At 30.2% G+C, this 21271-nt stretch overlaps 1 protein-coding gene across 1 annotated transcript in view; it reads right to left on the reverse strand.

Annotated features, from left to right (window-relative positions):
* LOC143249282 (rho GTPase-activating protein 190-like) overlaps positions 1-21271 on the reverse strand; it is a 119902-nt gene that overhangs the window by 37617 nt on the left and 61014 nt on the right. Inside the window, 4 exon segments of the mRNA XM_076498845.1 lie at positions 3483-3524; positions 6257-6304; positions 9100-9219; positions 18538-19035. Of these exon segments, the coding sequence (XP_076354960.1) occupies positions 3483-3524; positions 6257-6304; positions 9100-9219; positions 18538-19035 (708 nt within the window).

Raw genomic sequence — 21271 nt, forward strand, 5'->3', positions numbered from 1 at the left:
GAAGAAGGTCTTTTACTTTACACTCCACAAATGGGTATCAACAGGGAAGCATGGAGTCAGTCAACCATCACCTGGCAGTCTCTGGAATTACTGGTAAAACAGTCATCCACCTTATTCACACATTATACAATGCAGATTTAAGACTCAATATACCTGGTTAGGCAACAATCATCACATAGTGGAATCCAAATATGCAATAAAGCCCCTTACAATTAAAAATGAAAAAATGAACAGAGTACTAACCACAACAGACAGTAACAGTACTGATGATGTCTCCCATAAGATGATGAAAATACACAGCCAGGGACATGGTAAAGTGAAGGATCTGATGGAAAAAAAATGAAAAAAGCAACCATTATCAAGGAAAAGGGAAGATAACTAGGTGAATGAACTAGCAAATTCAATCCAGAATGGATAATGGGAAAAAGATTATATTAGTGAGGATTTCATTGAAGAAACAAGTGGCTTTAAAAACCATGAAAGAGAGCAGTGTCATAAACCCTTGAAGAATCCTGACTAGATAAGGAAGGTTGGTGTGACCAGTTTTGCTTGGTTTTAAATTTGCACAAAGATGTACAAAGGCTATGTGCACTAATCATTACCTCTCACCACCAACTCCTGGGCTACTATTTTACTAACAAATAGTGGGATTGATCATCACATTATAATGTTCCCACAATTCAAAAGGCAAAAATGTTTGGTGTGATAGGAATTCAAACCCACAACCCTCAGACTGGGAGTCAAGCATCCTAACCCCTGGCCATGCTGGGCTTGTTGTGACTGGAACAGTCATAAAGGTAGGAAAAAAGAGGAAATGGGATTGTGAAACAACAAAGGAGATAAATGGAAGTAGAGGACCAGATATGCTGAAACAACTTTCCAAGTCAATGGATTAACCCACAAGACCTCCAAAAAATGAGCAAGTTAAAAGAGTCTGGCCTCACTGAATCATCTCAATTGAACCTCAATATTTGAAGGAGAAGAAAACACTAAATAATGACCCAAAGACTCAGCTCAGAGAAGGATGGGGTTTGAACATGGGGAATGAGTACAGAACATAATATACCTCAATAGCAAATGCACTATAAGGAGAAAGAGGTCTGAGAAAGTTCCCTAAAATGACACATAACTAAGAGACATATTTAGGATGGGGAAAAAGGCTGTCCAAATCCAAAACTTAAAGAGTTGTCACAGTAAGAGATGTCACAGTCAAGACCACCCACATCTGAGTAACTCCCTTAACTAAAAGAGAAGGTAAAATAAATCTTAACTCTCCAAGTAACAGATTAAAATGTAAAGTAATAAATTAACTGAAGTAGAAATTTGTGAAAGCAAAAACATATAGATAGGTTAATTAAACCATGAACAAATATACATTTAATCAGTAAGAATGCCATTCGAGAAGTGATTAACATATGCATGATTAAAAAGAGGGCATGAGTTACAACAAGGGCAATGTCACACTCCCATTGGTGAAAAGTTGTTGCATGATCACTTGAGTTTTAGCACCAATAAGTGGGAAAATTTGCAAGTCTGAGAACAGTCCAAGTTGTGAAATCTTTATGCAAGCAGAAGCAAGATATTATATTGAAATTATACTTACATAGATTAGCATATCTATAAACTAAAGTACAATAGATGTAATAATGCTAAAAAAAATGCCAAAAATTGTAATACCACAAATTACAAGAAAAATATTCCATCAATACACTCTTATAAACTTTTCTTAGTATAAAAACAGGAAAAAGCAATATTAAAAATTTTATAAATACACATATTCCATATTACCAAGCATTTTTAAATCAAAAACAACATTTACCATGAACAAGATTTTGAATATACACATGGCACATGTGAATATAAAATAAGGTAAAAAACCCATACCTTAAAATCATTATTTTTCATTCAACAAAAAACATTTTAAAATACCATTTAACCCTCTCACTACAGGATTGTTGGATTAAACAACCTGGTAACTCAAAAGTACAATCAGCATTTCCTAAATATAAATTTTACTGCATTTTGTGTGCCTTCACAAAATTTTTCAAGCTTTAGGAAACATTACAAGTCTTTTGTAGTAACTTTTTGTGACAGGTCACGGGTCAAAGACCATGCCATGCATTTGTTAACTTGCATTCAAAATGTTATTGAACTACTATTTTATGAATTTATGTCGATAAATTTGGAATCAAATTGTAGATTATAATTCAAACATTAATACTGTATATCATTTTCTTAATTTAAAAGTAAATATTAAAAATATAGATTTTAGTGAGTCCCATGGTATGTTGAATGCACTCTGTTTAAAATTAGATGTTTGATTTTGTTTATTTATAATTAAACACAAAGCTACACAATGGGCTATCTGTGTTTTGCCCACCACAGGTATCAAAACTTGGTTTTTAGTGGTGTGAACCTGCAGACATACTACTGTGTCACTGAAAGGCAGATGTTTGTGATGTCAAGATACTAAATCTGTAATTTCATACAAATTAGAAACTCAAATGACTAATATTATCAAACCAGAATATAAAATAAAATACCCAGAGTGGTTTTTTCAGCCATTTTAATCTGTAAAAAGGCTTACCATGTTCTTTCAATCCAAGTTTTCAAGAAGGTAGGTTGTATCTTTAAAAAATATAAAACTTCAAGCAGATTAAATTCTAAATACATCTAATGCTGAGCTTAAGTTATAGTGGAATTGAATTATATGGTATCAGTGTAGTTATATTTTGGTTATTCAATTGTATATATATATAAAACCTAAACAAATTTTGTTTGCTATCCTTCACATGCAAAATTTAAAAGGCTTAGCAACCAATGTCAAGCAACAACCAAGTACAAAGGTCAGAGTGAGAAAAGATAATTGTTTACTTTAGTTGCTAATTTACTGTTCTATATTTTATGACAAACAAGCTTAAAAATTTATTTATAAATAGGAATAATCTGTATACATATATAATGTATGGTAATTGAAATGTAACTATACATTACAAAATACTAGTCCAATAAAATACAGGAATGATTAATGGTTAGTTTTATACTAATGGATATGAAACATGAGTGTATGTGAACTGCATGCAAGTTATGCAATGTTGGCTTGGTATGACTGGAAGGTCAATATAATAAATAATAACAAATATATATAGCATTATGAGACCTAAGCTACTTAAGACTAAACATTTGTACTTTTGTGTTATAACGTGGTCATTCTAGCATGAAAAAAGCAAAATAACTATAGTTTGATGCCATATTTATACACATCAAATGATGCTTAGGTAGTTTAAATAAATTCTGAATGTTACTCTTAAAAACAAAAAAAGCCATGCCGTACATTTTTACCTGCCTGTAGCAAGAAGGTCAAAAGATATATTTACCAGGTAAAATAGCCCATGTTAATAAATGATCCTTAGAGTTTTAATTATTCTTTAATATTTTTCTACAAGATAGCTTTTGGTGCACATATTTACTAATAAAAATACCTGGATCTCTGTTTAAAGAATCCTGTGATCCCCCATCATCAGCTGCTTGCAGTAAGACAAATTTCATACTCATTTTGTGTAAACTTACAACATATGCAACAGATACTCCATATGATAATACTTCACTCATTACAAATAAAATCTACAAGTTTTGCAGTATTCTTGGAAATGATAGTTTCTAAGTTCAAAGTACATTTCAAATAAGTCAATTTTTAATTATTTCAAATTTTTGAAAAAGAAAAGTTTACTCGTGTGTTTTCTGTGGAAGTAAACACTTTTTATCCAACATTTATTTATAGTTTTGAATATAAAATGAAAAGTTAATAAATAATATACATCCACACACACCAATTTATGTTAAATACGTCATGCACTTAAGAGTTTTGAAGAAAACAAGTTATGCAGTTGTTCAAGCAACTCTTTATACCAATACAAAACTAGGTAAGTGCAAATTTCATATTCTATAAATTAGAACCTTGTCTAGGTATATACTATTGAATTGTATTCTAACTTCATTTTTGGTACTAGTATAGTAAAACACTATAAACTATCATTTCAATATTACTACATAGACATAGCACAGCTACTTAAATTACAATGATCAGGGATAGTCAAACAGATCAAGTACCTGAAGGACACCAATATGACAACTGGACATAAGTTGGAGTACTATTAGGAATGCTGACTTTAGTAATAACAATCATAATATCACAAACAATTAATGGGAGGTGTGCTTTACCATTAAATATACAATGGATATACATTATTACTGTTGAACCATGTTAACCTTCAAGCTAAACGGCATAACTTCCTCAAATAATAATAATAATAATGCAAGAAATGGCCATAAAACAAGATTTTCTTATTTATCTAGTGTTAACCTCCAGTTTATAAATGAATAAGCAAAAGACTGTTACAAATCACTTAAAGTGGTCACAACATTCATGGTAAGCCCTGTGTATCAAGAAATTTGGAATGCTAAATAAAAGTCTTAGCTTTAGACAAGCATTTGTTCTAAACCAGATTTTACATTAAAATTAAAACACTCAGATTTTAAAAAAAAATCAATGCTTTAGAAATACAAGTTTTTTAAATTAACTTTCTTCAACTTTAAAACAAATTTCCCATATTACTGATTTCTGTACAATGACAGCTCATGACCACAATATTCTAGAATTCTTTTAGGAAGTTATTTTTGCATTCTTAATTATGAAATATATAAAGATTTCTTTTGGTTTTGGATGTTATTTTTAGTCTGATTGTCTTGTTAATAATTATACACAATGAAATTAACTTAAATATAATACCATTGTTCACAGCAATGAATACTGCATTTTGCATCTAAGCTTTTCATACACACACACACACACGTGTTCAAGTATTCTATGGTTTTTGGATATCAATCATTAGGATCTTACAGTACACTATATATATTGCCACTGTGTATAAACTGAAAAAGAAATACACACTAATGCTTCCAAGAACTGGCAAGTCAAATGTTACTGGGCTATTACTATCAACAAAAGGAATTCAATAATATTGTTGTAATAATCTATGTCTGTTACTATATGTGACTAAGAGTTGTAAACTAATCAGGCATATATATTCATTTATATAGTTTTTGGTTTGAGATTTACAAGTACGCATTTGTGTTGTTTCTGTGTATTTGCTCAATTTTCACTGTTTAGAATGTTGACAAAGTTGTATGGCTCCATAGAAATCTAACAAGTGTTTTCACAGTAACAGAATAAACAATATACATACACAAACATATATATAGTGAAATTAAATACTTATATCTAAATGAAGTTAAATGAATAAACAAAATCACGAGGAAGAACTGCATTAAAAACTGAAAATCCCAACCTCTGATTAATTATATTATAACTATAAAATTTTCCAGTCAAACTAAAACACATTAACATGAAATAAAATATGAAGCATATTTTTAAAAAGGGATCATAGGGTACAAGCTACAACATGGGATTATAAAATGTATCCTAGGGTTTTGAAGGTGACTGAAAAAGAAGGACCCACATTGCAGTGGGGATACACTGATAGAATTTTTGTTGCTTTCAATAAACTATTTAAAAAACATCTACAAATGAACTTCCAGTAATCAAATGTTTTTAGTTGTGACTTGACAAGAAATGTTTCTGTAGTTCAGTATAGCTATTACTGATTTACTCTCTTAATTTTTAACAGTGAAAAAGTAAAATAAGGTTCAGATGCATATTTTTCTTTCTGGTCAGGTCTGATCAGACAGTTAAAATAACCTACTCTGCTCACCTTTGATGATGATATTGTTTATTAGAAAATATATTAAGAATATACCTACTACACCTGTACAAAGAAAATCTGTAACTTAAAGTTCTAAATCCAACAAGTCTGATGAGATCACATCAAAAGATAAAATTACATTTAATTCCAAATATGCATTACTATCAATAAAAAGTTAACTTCAAAAAGTTGTTTTTATCTATATATGTTATTTTTCTCTAACATAAACTGTGAAATTAAAAGTAGTACGTGCAGACATACGAAATCAGTCATAATCCATCAAAATGAATTTATAACAATTCATTGCATTCTTGCAGGAACAGCATTCAATGATGAATGGAAAATGACAGTACTAAAAATATTTTAAAATTAATACTTAACAATTCTGTAACATGCAGAAAAAGATGTCATAAAGTAAGTTAATAGGAATTGTCACAGAAATTCACTTTATCATACAGGAGAAGAAAGTAATTAGGTTTAGCTTTTTTACTCACTTTCAAAAGAATAGCCCATGATTCCAGCAACAAGGTAGAGAGGTGACACTGAGGAAGGAAGGAAAAGGGAAGAAATAATGAAGATGGAAAGACTGATCAGTAAAACAGCACATTTGTTCAGAATTTCCATTACTAGCAAACAAGGAATTCGTTCACATTGGGGATTCAGATAAGTAGTTGTGTTGGCAGAATCTGACTGAACATGCTCAGGTGAACATGTAAACTGAAGTACTATAATCAAACTGTTACTTCCATAATTATACAACTTAATAATGCATTAAGAAAACATATGTTTGTGTTTTAATTTGTGTTACTGTTTTCTTTAAGACTCAAGAGTTATGTGAATAGTTTTTGTAGAAAAGTGAACATTTGGTGAGAACTTTAGAACAATTTGTTGCTTAGATGTTTCCAGTGGACACAAAAATGAAGTATATCAAATGCAGTTGATAATATTCATTATCAATGCATCATTACTATCAGCATGTCTTGCTTTAGCATTAAAAAAGTGATTATGTGCACTGAATTAAAACAGATCATTTGCTGTTAGGAAAGAAAAAAACATCCTTTTAACTACAATCAAATAAAAAAAATTTTTCAAACAATATACATGAGCTACTATCTAAACAGAAGCATCTTGGAAACAAATTGCTAATCACAAGCAAAATTATTAAAACAGACTTGTAGAAAGATGGCAGACAAATTTTAAGCATGAAAATTACTGCAAATCACCACCATGCATGTAGAACGATAACAGTTTGGATATAAAAAACAAATAATGAAACTGTTACCATCACTTAAAAAAGAAGGAGAGTGTAATATTGGATAAAAAATGATTTAGACATCATCCTTATCCTCCAATATCTTTGAGTAAAAATTAAATTGCTGCCCATAAATAAAATCACTGGCCCCAACTGATAAGCTAGTAGACATACCTTTATAATACTCTATCAAAATAAAGTCTAAAATTAGCATACACTACTAATTACTAGACACACATGTAGTCTGACACTACAAATACTTATATATTGCTATTAGTATATATTTACACATGTAGTCCAACTCTGACACATACTGATAGCTAATAGCAATTTGCATTATATTATAAGAATTGATATACATGTGCAATGACACCAACTAATAGATACAATTTAAGCCAATTAAAATGCAGACTATGAAAAAAAAACATCTTACCATTCAGCAAAAGCGTAAAAAAAAAAGGTGTTAGAGCTTGGTAGAAGTAGAAGGTTCTGAAACTGTGTGTAATATCAGTAAAACTAATTTTTTATGATGTAATACAACATGAGTGAGGGGAAGAGTAACCTCAAGTTTTTGATTTACAGAGACTGAAAGTTTTCAACTGTTGCTTTCACATGGAACCAGTTTACTTTGATATCACTTACACCAACTGTAAAAACTGTTGAATGTGGAGATGTTACATAACACTATCTAGAAATGAAAAACAGTTGCTCATTTGATTTTATTTGTATAATGTCATTAATGAGAAGTTTTATGCTATATAACTTAAGGCATATATTATCATAATGACTTGAGAAACGAACACAACACAAGCTATTAATTGCACTTCCAGAATAAAGCCTTCACTGGATGTAATGCAATATTGCATTATCTATGAATTAACATTCTAGTGCATGCTATGTGAATTATGCTTGTGGGATTTCAGCAGAACTGAAAGCAAATTAAATACACCTACATCTAAATCACTAACAAAGTTAGAATGTTCAAATTCAACACAAGATTATAAACAGAACAGTCAAGAAAAAATAAACAACATACTTTCAAACATATTCATCAAGTTCCCCACAAAAAGATTTTATGTTTAAAACAACTTCTGTTCACTTCCCACTTCACAGTTGATAGAGGTTGTGTTGTTATTTTCTAACATAGCTCTTCTCTCAACAACTGTTTCAACAGAAAACTCGATTTCCTCAACTTTAAGTATACTGTTGTATTCACAATGAAAGAGAAATTTCTTAAAAAATTCTTGACATCTAGTTCTGTTGGATGTCTTTTCTTTCTCAACCATATATTTCCAGCTGTTTTGGTTACAGTGAAATATTAATTGAATAATCTTATTACTTCTCTAATTCTCACTTTGACACATGTTCTATGCCTTGACTATTCCAGTATTAACATTCAATTATTTAATAAAAGAGAAATTAATTTTGTAAATTTTTTAAAATAAAAAACTTGATCTTTGTGACCAGGTTGTTAAAGTCTTGTAACTTTATGGCACTTTATTTGATTTAAATATTTTTAAAAAATTCAAAAATCAGGAGTTTACTCATGATTAAAGTTAAGACTTTTACAAACATTAAGTCATTTTCTAAAGAAAGTGGCAACAGCCAATATAAACTTTCAAAATTCATTATCCTTTGAAAACCAGTACAAGTTACCCAAAACAAAAGTTTAAATAAAATGCTACATAAAATCATATCATAATCCATCACACAGGTGACCACATGGATTTAATACTTTTAAAAAGGGATAGTTGTACCTTTTAATGGAATTATTTCTTGAAAAACAAACTTCTGAAATCTTACAACAGAGCTCAATAATTTTTGCACTGTAAAACAATATATTAATATCACTAGGTTAACTTGCATATTTAATTTTTCTTTTCATAAAAGTGGAAAAATTCAGAATAAATAGCATGCATTTTTAAAATGTTGAAGCATGACCCACAACAAAACATGCAAGTTTAAGTACAATATGTATGCTTGCACAGGAAGAAAATTAGCATATATATAATTTTTCATTTGGGCAAAAAGATAGCAGAAAAACTGTTAGTTAAATTTAGAGAAACCCAAAAGCAGTTTTTGTACCCTCATCCAAACTGGTACGAAAAGTACGGTGTCCCACTGGAATAGAGGGTCCCTTCCTTACATGAGATGGAAGGAGATCAGGAGGGGCAGGTTCTGGAGGTGGGGGATAGGTCCCACAGCCTTTAGAGAAAAGAAATATTAATTATAATCATTTTAAAGAAGGCCAAAAACAGGAAAAACTGCCATTAATATTTTCTGAAAGAAAGACACTTCTTAGACATTCAATAAATATTTCTGGTAATACTACTATATGCATATGAAGGATACAAATTAATTCAACAATTTTACTAATGCTCTTTTTCATGTTACTCTATTCAGGACATCAAAGTGTACTGTACTTTGCTGAAAGTTGAAACTGGCAGGGGTTGTTGCTCATACCACTACTTTCCATTTCAGAAAGAATACCACCACCAAATATCTCTTTAGGTAGCAGAGGTAGGATTGTGAAAGTATTTCAAATATACTAATTTACAAACTTTGAGACACTTGTCCCCTAGCAAATGAAAAAAATAACATTACGATACAGCACAGATTTTACATCATGTATACCAAAAAATAAAATATATTGTTAATTTAAAAAGAAAACATTACCCCAATCCTTTAATATTATAAAAAAGGTGCAAGCATAACGTCAAGTCAGGGAGGCTAATTTTTTCCCCAATATTCTGTATTTTGCATTTCCAAACCAAGCCCATTCCTTCACTTCTCCTTGTGAACTTATTGCTGTATGAACAAAATGTTATGAAAGAAGTTCTTCAATCTCCACAAACAATTGCAAAATTCAGTTTGTTTTACCTGAAAGGAGACATTGTTAGACTTCCCAAAAAACAGCAAAAGACTCCACTTTTGTTATATCCTTGGGTTGGTCATATAAGATTAGAAAAGAAACAAAGTGCTAATCAAATAATTACAGTCTGTTGGAGTTTCCATAACCAGATTCTTCAGTTTGAAGTCAAGTCATATGCACCACCAATCAAAAGCCCAATGCATATGAGAACATAGACAGCATCAGTACACTGGAAGGATCTTTCCACTGAACAAGAATATCTCTTTTCAAATTACTACTTCAAGGTTCAATAATATACAATGCAATTTTCAAATTGCTGGATTATTTTTGCCTCAATCAAATCTGGCTGTGTATCATGCAAGTATCTCACATATTCCTTATAAAACTATAAAATTAATAACATTACTGATGCCACTATTTAAAAAAATATTAGTTCTACTGATATGACCAAGCATTCTAACACCAGCATCAAGTTACTCATTGCCTCAGTGAATGGAAACCAGGTACCAGTAGTTACAGTGATTCAATCTTTGTTTGCAAAAGTAAACATTATACCCTAGATGCATTTTGTTGTGGAAAAAAAAAAGTTTATGGTGTACCTGACACTGGGAAATCATCAATACAAGTGTGGGGTTTGAATACAGGGAAGTAGTTTGAAGGTATCTTGGTTTACACTAGCAGAATAATGCTCTTGTCAAGAAGGGTGGAGTTACTGGTTCAGTGGAAGATCCTGGCAGCCCACTTTTAACAAAATAACAGAAAAGAGCTTGAGTGGGAGCTGCCCAATCAGAGAATGGGAATAAAGAAAGAACCATTGTGAACAATATTAACTGAACAACATAAGGCTTATTGGTCCATCACAGCTGGTCCATCCTCTAAACTTACTGTAAAAAAAAACTTAAACCCAGCAATTATTATTCACATGCTTATCATGTCTTTTCTTAAACTCAGATTTACTACCTCTACAACATCCAAAGGTAACCCATTCCAAAGGCCAACCACCCTGTTGAAAAAAAATGAAACTGTCTTAGCTGAAAATGATTCCCATTCTGACAAAATTTATATATGTGTCTCCTTATCCTACTATTTTCACTGTTAAGTATGAAAAAAAGATGCATCAGCACTATGAATTCTCTTCACAACCCACACTTCAATCAAACTAACTATTTTTTTTCAAGAGAAAACAATTTAAGAGACTTCAACCTCTCCTCATATAACAAATCCTCTATCCCAGGCACAATTCTAGGAATCCTTCTCTGAACTCTTTTCAACAGTTCAATATCTTTCCTGAGGTAATGAACCAAAGACTGAACACACTATTCCAAATGTAGCCTAACCAGTGACTTATACATTGAAATTATAACCTATTTAGATTTGTATTCAATATATCTGTAGATACAGCCTAAAATCCTAGTAGTCTTACCAACAGCAATACCACATTGCCTTAGTGGCTTCAGAATGAAAGACTATTACACAAAGATCTCTTTCCTTCATAACACTGTTAAATTATTCCCTTCCAAATTATACTTATAATTCAAATTATGATAACTAACATCTATTGTCTTGCATTTAATATAATTAAAACCTGTCTGTCATATATCTGCCCAATTCATTTTTATAAATCAGCAGTATTTTTTCATAACCAGCAATATTGAAGACATTAATATCATATGCAAATTTAAGTAACTTAATAAATATCCCCCTTCATTTATACCAATGATGTAAATAAAAAAAAAGCAAAGGTTCTAACAGTGAACCCTGAGGTACACCCACTTGTTATACTAATTCATTTTGACTGAACTCTGTTGGTAACAACCTTCTGCTTTCTTCCATCCAGCCACTCTTCTATCCAATTTATCATCTTATCCTCCACACCTACAGAAATATTCTTTTTAAAAGTTGCTTATGCAGCACCTTGTCAAATGCTTTTTGGAAATCTCAATACACTAAATCTACACCCTTATCCTCATCTACATAAGAAATAACATTTTCAAAGAATGTCAAAAGAGATGCAAGGCATGATTTTTCCATTGTCAAACCATGTTGATTATCCAATACAATTCTAAGTTTTGTTAGAAGACTTTGCAAAGTGCCTTTCAACACACTTTCCAAAACATTTCCCACATCTGATGTAAGGCTAATGGGTCTATAATTACTGGAACAATTTTTATCAAAGAGGAGTTACCTGTTCACTATTCTCGGACTGACAAGTAAATAGTAATAAGCGGCTCGCATACCCAATCTTTAATCTTCTTTAAAATGCCTTGGAAAATATTACCTGGCCCAGGAGTCTTACTGTTTTTTAAACTTCCTAATTTTTTTTCTTGACCAGCTCAAAATTAATGCAGTCATCTTGTTTGATACAGTTTCCATTTATAAACTGTCCAAGATGTGTAATACTGCTTAAAAAGTAACTGGCAAAAACCAAAGGAAAAGCAAAATTTAATAACCAAGCTATCTTATAACCATCAGACACTAGACTTCTTTTATCATCCCTCTTTTATCATACCCCTATTCTAACATTTTGTTTACCCTTAATGTAAAGAAATCCTTATTGTTAGCTTTTAAATTTTCAGTCTACTTTTTCTCATACATCCTTTATTACTACTTATTGTCTGTCCTTGAACAGTGGACAAATAACTCCTCTTTGATAAAAATTGTCCCAGTAATTACAGACCCATTAGCCTTACATGAGAAAAAAAAATACAGACTGATTCAACCTAGTCTCAAAGATGTCAGTCAAAGGGGTTAGGTATAGAGAAATATAAGCCAGAATCTTACCTTCGGAATCCTCATGAATGGAAAAAGGAATCAATATCAAGTATCTGACAGATAAAATAGACAGAAATGAGTAATATGCAGAAATAATGTTATAAACTAGTAAAATACAAATATATTAATGGATGTGCTTAAAAGTTGCACTTTGTTTTGAACTTGACAGGGGATTGCAATGATGAGGTTAAATTGATTACCTCTTAAATGTTCCTTAGGATTATTATAATATTAATGCAGTTATAAATATATCTACATTACTTAGTGTTTATCATCTATATTTAAGTTATAATTGAATTGGCATGGTTGTTTATTGAAAAGGGGTGCACAATACTTCCTTCTCAAACTGATATTTATTACACATCTTACTAACTGGATTACATGATTGCCAATACCATACAAGTATTAATGTATATGCTTAGCAAGTGAAGCAACATATCTGATATATGTTCAACCCTCCAAAAAAAAAAAAAAAAGAAGACGAAGAAGATAGTGCTATGAGCAATAAATCCTGAAAGTTTCAACTCCACTTTCAAAATGGAAGTACTTCACATTTTGGAGTTACAGTACCCAAACTATATCCAGGAGCTAATTTGTGGCATAAATACATAACATAAATACAACATAAACATAGGTTAACTTATCATTACAAATTCTGAAACTTCAAATATGAGAATTCAACTGTTCTTCCTCCCCTTTGACACATCAGCACTAACAAAGAAATATTTTGATTTTTTTTTTGTTAAATGTCTGTAGCAACTTTTCTTTTGTTTCCACAGATATTGCCTTCATTTTAAACTAATGCTAATTTAGCTATATTAAAATAATACTAACAAGAAGACCCAACAAAATCATAAATAGAAAGGTCATGTATGTTATTTTGGAATTTCACATCACAACAAATTATGTATGGAGTAACATCTGATGGCAATGAGTCTTTTCACCTGCAGTAGATTTCACAACAAAATACTTTGACAGAATTAGGTTTTATCCACAGCACACCCTTTTCCTACCTGCTGCTTTCTATAAACCATCTACCTCACAAAGATCACAAATTCCCAGTACTACTGACAATAGTCTGATGTTTTCTGCACATTATTTTTGTGTTTTTCAATATATCATTTGATTAAATAGAAAATTATTTAGTGCAGTATTACCATTAGTATAAAAAGTAGGGTTAAGTGTCATAGACAAGTAACAGCAAGAAAAACAATGACAACTCAGGTACTTTTTTCTTGATTTTCATGTTTTCTTCATTTGTTATTATAAAACTAACTAAAATGTAAAAACATGAAACCTTTTATGTTAGTTGAGCTTCGATTTGGTGAAATAAGAAATATAAAATTCTTTCATGAGGTGTGCTCACTAGTAACCCCTTCATAATGAATTTAAGTAATAACATGAGCTCTATATTTGCCAAGTGATGTATAACTTATAATGACAAGAATAGTAATTAGGTGAAGGTCAAAGAACAAGAAAATAATAACATTTATGTATAAATGGAAGTATATTGTTATATGTGTGAAGCTATTTTGGACAAAGAAATTTAGATTCATATTACAATTTAAAGTCATTCTCGAAAGAAGAAAGGATAAATTTATTTTGATTTTTTAATGGTTACAAGGTCAATTAAACTGACCAACCTTGTATAAAATTAGATTAGAGAAAATATCAGATAAAATATAGTTTTACTGAAAAATAACATTAGAAATCTTAGAGATGAAGTAACTTTAATCTTGATATGGAAATCACTCAACACTTGTAGTAGTATATAGAAATGCTATATGTATTCATGGTTAAATCTTTAGTAAAAATATTTCATTAAAAAGTGTTTTTCTGTATATAAAAGACTTCTATCATTTAATAAAATTATGTCAAATTCTGTGACAACACATAACGTGCATTAAAAGCTATAGTATGTAAATTATGAGTACAAAATGGTAATAAGGTCATATGATTCTACTGACTTTGTAGCAAAGGAATTAAGTTTGTTTTATTTTTATAAACACAACTGTGAAAAATTTTAATTATTATTATATTTCTTTATTTTGCATAACCTGACATAATATATTTTAATTTCTACACTTCAGTTACTTTTAAAATAACAGGCTGTTACACTAGATATGTCAGATTTTCATGTGCAAATTTGAAACTTGATTTTTAGTAGCTGAAAGAGATGCATTATCATAAATTTGTCAGAATAATATAGTATATTATCTAGTTCATTCCAAGCTCACTTAATTTTTTTTATTTCAGAAACTAAATCATATTTATAAAGATTTTTGTCACCACAGGTAAAACTGATATTTGTGTTTTCTTGTACAAGTTCATATTTGTCACAATGTAGCAAAAGCAGCTTGTATTATTAATCATGCATTTGGTAAGGGCACAGCACAGTACTCAGGTGAGATGAGCCTTGAAAAATGAACCCTGGGGCAGACAGCCATTTACTTTTTCAGTTCGGGGTCAGTCTTAGGGACCGACCTCCTAATCATTTTGTGTTTGTTATAATTTTCATTTTATTACTTTAAAATTAGGAAGCTTATCTTCATGAAACTTAGCATAAGTAAACATTTCAAGGCTTTCACACACAAAATATCAGATATTTTAAATTAAGTATTGAGGTTTTTAAACATTTTTCTCATGCTTTTTTATTTTTGCATGTTACTTATCCAACATGCAAATTAATTTTCATTTTAAGATTAAATATACTTTTGTGCATTAGAAAATTTTGAAATTTCACATTTGAAATCATTATTAAGTCCAAATAGTTTTATCAAATGTTTCTCAAGAAAAAAACTTTATATTTTATGTTATTTTCACTAATAAGTCTCTGTATGGGTTCAGTCAATTTGACTGATCTTATAACCATCATATAAAATGTGATGATTACATGACCATATGAAATCATGACAAGACTAAAAACTCAGCTTACCAGCTCAAAGGTTTATCTTAAAAAAAGAAAGGACACAATTGAGAATAGCTGAGAAAACCACTAAGAGGATATTCTGATTAATTACTCATGTCATGTATAGAAGTAGGTATCTATAATGGACCTTTTCCGAAAATAGGAACAGGTGAATGGGGGCCACTGTGTTTGATTCACTAAATATAGTGATACAAAGAGAAAAGATAAAAGGTTTTTATTTTATATTCTAGCTTCTTAATATCAAGTTCCTAATTCGTATGAAACTATAGACTTTGTATGTTTGACAACACTATCATTTAATTTGAAATAGTGTTGTGCTCAACTTACAACACAAGACAAAAATAAATGTTAAGGTGTGTGTGTATATTTACTTTTAAATTAAAAATTAAATAATTATTATATAAAAATTTCAATTATAGTCTACAGTTTGATACCAAAGTTAAGGAGATAAATATTTAAAATTGTAGTTTAATAAAATTTTAAATGCAAGTGAACAAACATGAGTTTTTGACCTGTCTGGAAAGGGTTAATTAGCAAATACTGAAGGCCTTAAATGAATCAGATACCTTCCAAATGGGGAGAAAAGTTGCCAATAAACTTAATGTTTATCATTCAACAGTTTTTCTAACATCTTGAAGCAATTGCTAAGGTGAAAAAGCTCGATAAATGAGTACATCACAAACTGACTTAAAAAAACATCAAACAAGGTGAGTTGAAATTTGTACCTCACTCCTTGCTCACAACAAAAATAACTGTTTCTTCAAAGAATTGTCACTTGTGATGAAAAATTGATTCCTTATAACAATCCAGACAACTGCTTGATAACGAAGAAACACCAAAACCAGCTCTTCACAATAAGATTATAGTCAGTGTTTAGCAGTCATAAGCAGGTGTGATCTAGTATTCATTCTTAAACCCAGTATACACAATCACAGCAGAGAAATACTGTTTTGAGCTTAAAATTATGCATCAGTAGTTGTCACAAAAACATCCAGTAATAGTCAATCACAGTGGACTCACGCTGCTTCACATCAATGCTCGATCTCATGTCTTGTGTTATTGTACAAAAACTAAATGAACTTCAGAATTAAACTTTACCTCATCCATATTTGCCAGATCTTCCCCTCACAGATAATCACTTTTTAAATATTTGAACATTTTCTTAGAGGAAAAAACACTTTTGCAAACCAAGGGTTAATTGAAAGTGTCTTTGAAGACTTCAATGCATTAAAGAATGTACAATTCTTTATACATGGCATTTATAAATGTGGAAGAAATGTACTGAATCAATAGAAACTTATTTTATTTAAATAAATTAAACATCAAAACAATGTACTTGTTTCATATTTTCCTTTAAAAATATGACATTTCATATGCAACAGCCTGATATTAAATATATACATAAAAACAAACAATTTAATACTTAACTGGCTTTATTTTTCTGCCTTTGACTATCAATGAAACTTAATCCTACTTTTCCTATATTAAAGGTACTACTGCAATAAGTATTTTTATTTAATAATAAATCTAAGGACACAAAATAATAATACTAATACACAAAAAGTAGACAATGTTCTATAAGTATTACAATTTTTCTAGTTTTCTATCTTTCTGATAAGAGCCATTAATATTCAGCTAACTCTGTTGATGTGTTTCCCACAGGAATAATGTTTGAACTGGAAACAAAACAGACAATTCTCTGTATAGAAAACAATGCAACATAACACATCATTTGATAGATTAAAATTGGCTTTTTATTAATGATAAATAATGTAATATTAAATGTCAGAACTACTGGCATTTTGTGAAAGAGAATATGATAGATGGGCATAGTAAGAAATATCTGATTTTCTTGTTTCTGACTCTGAAACCAAAAAAGACCGAAGGCTATAAAGACTGCTTTACCTGAGTAATATTATACTAAATAATGCATGTTAAATTCATTATTTCTCAGATGGGTGAAAATAAATCAAAGAGCAAATGTCACAGTTCTCAAACTTAGGGAGATTGAGGATTTTCTAAAATATTTCCTTATAAAATTAAAAACTTAAAATTTAAATACTAAAACATGATTTATTTATTATGTTTGATGCCAAGTATTTGTGTACATTGTTAATAAAGTAGTTTAATTACATTGTGAATGTAACTAAAATATTGCGACATGTATACTTTGACCTATTTGATGTGAAAGGCTTAACAAAAAAATCATTTTTGTGATCAGAAAATCTTAGGAAGATAATCTTCTACCTTATAAAAACATACACAGAAGTTACACTTTTTCTTCCACAAACTGTAAGAGAGTATTATCTAAGACAGACATCTTATGATACATCTCATATCTACAAATACCTGTTTCAAGCTCTCACAAGTTAAAATTTTTACATACACAACATAAAATCTATCAGATACACAAAACAGTAAGTCTCAGATGTGCAGGGAAATCAAATGCTCAAGGAAATCCAACATGTTGCTGGGAAAAAAACTACTTGCTTGTTACTATGAACTACTATAAATTCAAAAGAACACTAAAAGGGTTATGTGATTGTCTACTAACACTGCAAAATGCATTATAAATTGGATGATACTTTTACAACTGGTATTCATGCAATAAAACAAAGGAACAATAATGTAAAAATAAACAGAATAGTAACATATATAGTATATGCCACTTTTTAAACAGTGTACAATACATGCCATACAACATCTATATTACTCACTAAAATGTAAACAAAATACAAAGAGAGAAACGTTGTCATGCAGAAGTCTTCAATAAAACGAAGAGAGATCAAAATGGTTGAAGAGTTGTGACTTATATGAATATCAAACAAAATATAAATCAGAAGGGAATGTGTTCAAGCAAAGGTTGAACAAAAGCTCATGCTGCAATATGTTCTTTTTTATAACAATGCATCCAGTCACATCAAGAAAGAGAAAGGAAAATTTTAATCACCACTGAAACCTGATGACAATGTATCATCATCATCAGTAATACTGTCTGAGGCATCCAAGTCATCAGCTGTCATTCCTGGCTGTGTAGAAGCTAGGCTGGGGGCTGATGGAGCAGAAGGAATTCCTAATTCATTTTTCTTGCCCCGCTCTGTTTTCTTTAGAGAATACTGGTAAAATGGAGAGGACTTTGGATCATGACCACCAGGCCTTCTCCTTCCTGTAGCATAAAGAGAAGGGTGGGCTGATCCTGGGATAAGGGGATACTGATTAGAAGAGAGACAAGGAGAATAATGAACTTGAGTCTGATAGGATGAAGGAGAGGCTACAGTTCCTGTGAATGTTGAAAGTGGAGGAGGTGGGAATGTGAGATCTATACCTGTGTGAGAGTCTCTATCAAATCGAGAAGGGGGGAGGGGTAAAGGAGGAGCAGAATCTCGAGATTTTACTGTGACAGCTCGGTCAAGAGATTCTGTGCTAGGAAAAGACTGGTGATAGAACTCTGAAAAAGATTTTGGGAAGTACCCACTAATTAGCTGTAGGAACAAACACACGTTAAAGACATCAAATACTAGCAACAACATATTTTTTAATCCTAAAAGATATAAAAGCTTATTAGATAAGAAACAGAAAATGTATGAAGTATATAAAACACAAAATTAAAATCTTTAATTGGTGAACTTTATTAAAATTTATAAATGAAAAAAAAAGTTTAAAATATAAACTTGCTCATTCTCTAACTGAATTTATATGAGTTTGGTCAAAATAATCAACCTTGTAACCATACATGGTAGCCTTTAAAATAGACATACTGTAACCAAATTTTCTAATCATGAAATTTGGAAATCTTTCAGTTAACATTACAAGTCTGTTGTACACAAAAAAATCTGATTTTTAAATTAATATTTAATTATTTTTAGTAGGTTTGTTTCAGAATTTTTTGTAACTTAACTACATACAACAAGATACAAAAAATGAACCAGAAGTACACCTTTATTATTTCTAGAATGATTCCACTTATAACAGACAATTATACACTATTCATTTGTAAAGCCAAGGCAAATAGATTTTTCACTTCATTTCTCTACAGATGCACTTCACAATATGGCAAAAGATATTTATTATGCTTAATGGTTTTTTTTGTAAAGCACAACTGGAATGTGTACAATCCATTAAGTGTTGTCACAAGTATTTTGTTTAATTAATTTCCTTTAGTTTTCTTGTGTAACCTAATGGGTTTCTAAATTTTATGTTTTAGTTACTTTCATAACAATAAATAAAAATATACATAAAAAATAAGAAATTTGATTCTTACATATCAAATCTTTCACCAATTATTTGTAATACCTTTAATGTCTAACAGATTTAAAATACAAAATCCCGTTACCATACAAATTAGAATGACTAAAAAGTACTAAAATTTATCTGGCTTTCTAATTAAGCTATAAATGCATTAAATAATCCCAACAGTTATTCAAGCAAAGTTCAAACACTGGCAAAGAAAGAAACCAAAGGCAACATTTTCAAAACTGGTTATCTAAATGGCTTCTAAATGTATCACATTCAGTACATTGGATTCTTTTCTTTATATTATTTACAAATAATTCAACAGCATATGTGAAGAAAGAACTAATGACGTTTTGGAAAAACAGGATGAATTAGAAGCTTGGCATGTAGATTTCACTTTATTACATATATCTCTGTAAAGCAAGAAGCTCAGAAGCTAAAAAAATAATGTTTTAGCTCATGGGTATCTATAGCATAAATGTGTAAGTTATGGGAACAGTTATAAGATCACATATGGATAAAAAGAAAACAATATTCAGAAATTTGCAGGCTGGAAATTCATTTAAATATTTACTTTTGAAATTAAGAATGTATACCTTATATAATATGAAAATTCCAATTACAAACTATATTTGGATGCTGAGTGTACTGAGAAATTTGTAATAAAGTTCTGCAGTTAAATTCTGAAATCCATGGAAGGTTGTGACATATGCATTTTTGACTATCTGTATATACAGGATTAAATAAAATTACTTTCATTAAAAAACACCACATAAAATAACTATGCTTTCAGAGGTATGTGTATGGATGATCTTGCAATTTGTGATTGTTTTATTCCTTCATTATTCAGTTAGCAATAAGAATCCTTTTCAGAATAAATAATAACTCATCCATCACTAACAGCTATGTTATATTACAAATATTTGCATTACTGAGTTTATTGTAAGTGAGCACTAATTTCTGGTGTAACCATGGTAAACAGATGCTTAGTAATTTAGTTTAAAATAAGAAAAATAAATTGTTACCTAATGTCTTCCCAAACATTTTCTGTTTTTTGTTTTTTTTGTCACAGCTCAGTAGCATTACAATTTAAATACTCAAGTCAAGAAACTTAATGTAGAATATCATTCACAACTTCATGCAAAAGCATTTCAATAACAGAAAAATGGTAAATAGACTATTGATTAATATAATAATATACCAATGGAATGCAATTCTGAAAACACAAGAAATTTAATTTACCAAAGTAATCCATACAAATTTTGCTGTTGTTGAAGATCATAAAAGTACTAAAAGATCTTGTATTTTGAGATAAAGTTAAATACATATGCTAAAAATATTTAAGATTCAAGACATTGATTTAACACGAGATGCCCAACATTTAGAGGGCAAATAAAAAAATCTCGCTCTATAATGTGATACACATGGAAAGTGGTGAACTACAGCATCAT

Source organism: Tachypleus tridentatus, chromosome 4, assembly GCF_004210375.1.
Source record: "Tachypleus tridentatus isolate NWPU-2018 chromosome 4, ASM421037v1, whole genome shotgun sequence".
Taxonomy (NCBI): Eukaryota; Metazoa; Arthropoda; class Merostomata; order Xiphosura; family Limulidae; genus Tachypleus; species Tachypleus tridentatus.